Source organism: Etheostoma cragini, chromosome 18, assembly GCF_013103735.1.
Source record: "Etheostoma cragini isolate CJK2018 chromosome 18, CSU_Ecrag_1.0, whole genome shotgun sequence".
Lineage (NCBI taxonomy): Eukaryota > Metazoa > Chordata > Actinopteri > Perciformes > Percidae > Etheostoma > Etheostoma cragini.
In genome coordinates this window covers 15,729,867-15,735,324 of record NC_048424.1, presented here as the reverse complement: position 1 = coordinate 15,735,324, position 5,458 = coordinate 15,729,867, and the positions used below count along the sequence as shown (strand labels likewise).

General features: G+C 41.1%; 1 protein-coding gene across 1 annotated transcript; it reads right to left on the bottom strand.

The window, feature by feature from the left end:
- Positions 1-3,702: 3,702 nt before the first annotated feature.
- LOC117961969 (gamma-crystallin M2-like) lies at positions 3,703-4,414 on the bottom strand. The gene has a single exon (XM_034901035.1). The coding sequence runs from the start codon at positions 4,359-4,361 to the stop codon at positions 3,831-3,833; it is 531 nt and encodes a 176-aa protein (XP_034756926.1). The 5' UTR covers positions 4,362-4,414; the 3' UTR covers positions 3,703-3,830.
- Between the last annotated feature and the right edge of the window lie 1,044 nt (positions 4,415-5,458).

Genomic DNA, 5,458 nt, shown 5'->3' with positions numbered 1-5,458 from the left:
ACGCCAGATATACTTGGACACACACCTTCCAAAGAGTTCCACTTTTGTCTCATCGGTCCACAGAATGTTGTCCCAAAAAGTCTTGGGGATCATCAAGATGTGTTATCGAGAAATTGAGACGAGCTTTGATGTTCTTTTTGCTCAGCAGTGGTTTTCTCCTTGGAACTCTGCCATGCAGGCCATTTTTGCCCAGTCTTTTCCTGATGGTGGAGGCATGAACGCTGACCTTAACTGAGGCCAGTGAGGCCTGCAGTTCTTTGGACGTTGCTGTGGGGTCTTTTGTGACCTCTTGGATGAGTCGTTGCTGCGCTCTCGGGGTAATTTGGGGCGGCCGGCCACTCCTGGGAAGGTTCACCACTGTTCCATGTCTTTGCCATTTGTGCATAAAGGCTCTCACTGTGGTTCGCTGGATTCCCAAAGCTTTGGAAACTGCTTTATAACCCTTTCCAGACTGATAGATCTCAATTACTTTCTTTCTCAATTGTTCCTGAATTTCTTTGGGTCTCGGCATGATGTGTGGCTTTTAAGGATCTTCTGGTGGACCTTACTGTGTCAAGCAGCTCCTATTTAAGTGATGCCTTGATTGTGAACAGGTGTGGCAATAATCAGGCCTGGGTGTGGCTAGAGAAATTGAACTCAGGTGTGGACAACCACAGTTATAGTATGTTTTAACAAGGGGGGCCATCACTTTTTCACACAGGGACATGATGGTTGGAGATGTAGATGATTTTTTTTCACCTTTAATAATAAACACCTTCATTTACAAATTGCATTTTGTGTTTACTTGTGTTGTCCTTGACTATTGTTTAAATTGGTTTGATGTTCCGAAACACTTAAGTGTGACAAACATGCAAAGGAACAGGAAATGAGGAAGGGGGCAAACACTTTTTCACACCACTGTAGTTTGGCCCTTCACCCTATGCTTAACCCACATCCCCTTTTTACATAATAATAATAATAATAATAATAATACATTTTATTTGTAATGCACTTTACATTTAAACAAATCTCAAAGTGCTACAAGTAAGATCATAGGGGTCATCATTGTATTTAAATGTCTGTTTTAGGGTCTTGGAAATGCCAGAGCACGGCGTCAATGTAGCAAAAGTAATCATGTTTTTGCATTACTGCATTCGGAGATCACAACAAATAATTTGGTGAATATGTTATTATTAACAATAGGCATGATTGCCAAAACTTTTAAGTACTCGGGAATGGGGCTTCCACTTTTGTAACAGTCCAACAAGCATAATTTCTGCACACTTTCAGTGGTAGACTGATTCCCCCATCCCCCATGCCCCCCATCTCTAAGCCTTACAATAAATCCAGACTTGCCAATTGTAGTCCAGCTGTTGGACACCAGTTGTGCCATGATCACAGACTGATGTGTGAGTTGATGTGAGCACAGGCCGGGGGCCGAACACAATCACAATGAACCACCCAGAAGCCCCTCAAGTGTCTAATCCTTTCCCACCGTTTTCCACATATTCCTATCAGTACCAATGACAACAGTAATTCATGTGATTGTAATTTTACGTTACTATTGCTGTAGCTGAGTTCTTTTAAACTGTTTTTTCACCAACGTTAATGCCACTATTGGCAGTGCCCAGACGTCTCAAATGTGGACCGCAGAGTCCTTTAACCTACTCAGTAACTCTCAGCTCTCTCTGTTTTGCCAAGTTATTCCCTTTTTAGAGGAATCCTCATATATTTGTCAACCTGTGACACTGTTCAAATTAACCGGCTTAGATAGACACTGGATCCATATTTATGAGCTTATTGTTTGGTTTAGGATCACGCTGCTCACATCTTTTTCCAAATAGATGATTATGACCAAACAGGAGCTTGTCACATTCGATCACCACCCAATTTTACAGAAGACATTGTGTCAAAACATTGAAGGGAGTCATTTTCAGCGCAATCCATGAATTATTTCTGCAGCTGTCTAACAATTTCTTTTCAAATCAGACAACACATTTGCTGTTGTCTCCTAGTAGCTAACCCCTAAATATAATCTCTTCCTACCAGGCAGATATGTCAGACTATGTTGAGAGAAGTATGTGTAAAAGTTAGAAGGGGAAATAAAGCAATTGAAGAACTTGATGTGCCAGCAGTAATGACTCAAGAATGGTATTGTTTTGTCCTGCGCCATCACAGCCTTCAATGTTGCAAAGTTAATGTGAGGAGGCATTTGGCAGATGGGAGCCTTCTCTTCATGCAAGGATGTGAATAGGGATATTTTGCCCCTTTCTATTCTCTTCTGGTAATCTCTCCGCAAGGCACCAGAGGCACAGAAAAAAGCAGGGGACAAACAAGAAACAGAGACAGACATTTGGCATTAGAAAGTCCTCTAAACAGCTGTTTTTGTGGGTAAACTCCTTTTGTCCCTCTACCCCTGCTGTGGGCTGTGAACAGGATTTGGTCTTCCCTGTTTGGGAGTAGCTACTGACAAGTGTCTCAGCTTTACAAAGCCTGATATTGTGCAGCCTAATGAAAAGAAGACCCAGCTATTAGATCTGTGGGCCCTGCAGCTCCAATTCAGCATTTCAGTTCTTTACAGATGCACCACCCAATGTTGTTTTATTATTACTGTTACGTTTTAAAAGTTATATTATAAAAACAGACACACCTTGACCTGCAACATGGAGGCCTAAATTTCCCACACACAGGGACTTAACTTTAGGATTAATGCAGAGGGGGTTGCATAGCAAGTGAACTTTCCAATGGGTTATGCTGAATTGGATCTAATTTGGTAATATCCCTTTGCTAGTATGAGGAATTAATCCACTTAAATGTATTTGTGGTTCATCTGAGTCATTTACAGTAAGTCTGTATTTTCTATCCTTCATTTCTGATAATTTAGCACTATGGGTACTTCTGGGTATGGTCCCAAAATACTGGTACCAACCCTTATACTTTTCAATAAAATCCCTGTTTTATCATCTACTACAGAAGATGTTGTTACAATTTAGGAATGAGGTCTAAAAATGCAAAAATATAACACCTAATGATCATGATAACCATGAACTCACCAACGTATTTGCAGGAATCTGGGAATATAATGACCTTTCCGACCGGGCAAGAATCTCCATCAAAAACCCTCAGCCCGTTTCACAGGCCAAAGATCTGTCTGTCTGATTGTAAGACTGCTCAAGTGTGACAAACGTCGTCAACTGGAATAGCTAAGCCTTGCCCTAATTTACAGACAGAGAGCCAAGTATAGGAGAGAAAAAGAAAGGGACAAGACTCCCAAAACCGCTGCTTAAAACCATGTTTTTTTTGTTATTATCTCTCCCTGGTGTTTTCAGAACTGAACTTAAAATACAGGTTTTCTCAAATGTAAAGTCACGCCACATTCAGGAGCACACTGACAAGATAACCTACATAAGAATCAATGTGTGGGATATCTAATGAAAGTCCATTTTTCCATACTTAATCAAGCTGAACTATATTAATTGTTACCCAGCTCTGGATAAAAAATTGTTCATAATAACCTTATTTCAATTTACCTACATCAGTAAGGCAAAGGGTAGTGGAAAGTAAATAGTAAATGTTTTTGAGGTACAGTACCTTTCAGAAAATGTAGGAAGAAAGAAGAAACTAATTAGAAGAAAAAGAAGAAAAAGAATGGAATTAACATTGAATTTGTATTAATAAAGCAGACTTTATTAAAGTAACTTATGTTTTTATTCTCTTATAAGCTGGTCAAAGTCAAAGACATGTGTATGTGCAGTTTACTGGTTGTCATATTCTTACAGATGAGTCGCTTAGTCACCCAGTTTTGAATATTTGTTTTTGAAACCAATCGCTGCACCTTCACAAGTCTTTGTCTAGTAGCAGGAATCCATGATGCGCCTCATGCTCATCCACCTCATGCCGCTCATGCCCATGCTCATGAAGTTCCTGTACTCTCCGGGCCTCATGTACCACATCCTTCCTCTGAAGTTGGGCTGCTCGTACATCAGCCAGTGGCCCTCCATCACATTGCAGGACATGAAGTTGGACATGCTGTAGCGGTCCATGATGTTGTCGCAGTCCTCCATCAGCTCGTGCATCTGACCCTGGAAGTTGTCCCTCTCGTAGATCCTCATCCTGTAGGAGCCTCTGTACATGGGGATCATGCGGCAGGACCTGATGCAGTCGCTCATGCCCATCATGCTCATGTAGTCGGCGTACTCGCCCCTCCTCAGGAAGTACTGGTTGCCCATGAAGTTGGTGCGGTCATAGACCATGAAGCAGCCCTTCTCCACTCTGCAGGAGTGGCAGTGGCTCATGTAGGAGGACATGTCGGGGCAGTCGCTCATACACTCGTAAGAGCGGCCCTGGAAGTTCCTCTCCTCATAGAAGACAATCTTGTTCATGTTGCCGGGAGTTATCTTCGCCTGATGTTGTAGCTGCTGCTGGTGCTGCACTTGGAGCTGAACTGCTTGTCTACCTGTCTGAAGCCTTCCTTTTTATACCTGACAGGCAGAGGTCCCCTTTGTGAAAACAGCCTGACCCAGCAACATGCCATAGAAGCCCCCAGTGCACTGAGAGTTGTCCACATTTGCAGTTGTTCCCCCAAAAAGACCAGACGAACACAGTCAGACAAAACCTTTTTGCAAAGGGTTAACATAAGACAAAAGCACCTTTGTAACACCTGCAAAGGCTAAAATCCCTGTACTGCACAAAAAATTATCCTTAGCTTTGGAATTTTGCTTTGTACTGTTGTCTCATTCTTAGCAGTTTGCCAGATCATCAATATTATCAATATTAACAATGAAGGTTTGTTATGTGAAAGGTTCCCATGTTCTAACGAACTTCCATCATTTGTAACTGTTTATTGACTATTTGAGTGACAAAATGAACTGATGTTACACACAACATTCATTTGTTGGGGCTTTGTATTAATCAAGTGGCTTTTTTCCGCAGGCATTTTAATTAAACACTGACAGCACTGATCATTTCATTACAGAAGAATAATTAAAATCATAGTTTTTCATCTTGTTAATTAAAGGGATATCTTTAAGAGTCTACATAGATTTTTCTCAGTCTTGTATAAGGTTTTTTCATTCTGGTTTTCATTATATCCAGTTCATGCCTAACTGGTTATACTGTGCGAGCATATGGCCGTCTTTATGGTGCTGACCTGAGATTATTAATAGGAGTGGGGGGGGGGGAAATTGATACAGCTTAGTATCACGATATTTTCCTTGGCAATACTGTATCGATACACAGGCGCCCCGTATGGATCTTTTATTATATATGTGTTGGTCAGTTTGTCTGCTGGACCATCCCATTTTGCAGCAATAACATTGAAGTGATATGAACAAACAGAGAAATGTTTCTTTTTAGATAAAACAGATGTTGACAAAGTTTCCTTTTTGGGACTTTCTTTGAAATTGGGAAAAATTAGAAGTTGGACACAACACAAAGAAGGTGGAAGGTGAAGGACATTCGTCCGAAAATAACAGACATC

Coding starts and splice junctions, on each gene's coding strand:
- LOC117961969 (XM_034901035.1), bottom strand. CDS start 4,361: ATGAACAAGATTGTCTTCTATGAGGAGAGGAACTTCCAGGGCCGCTCT.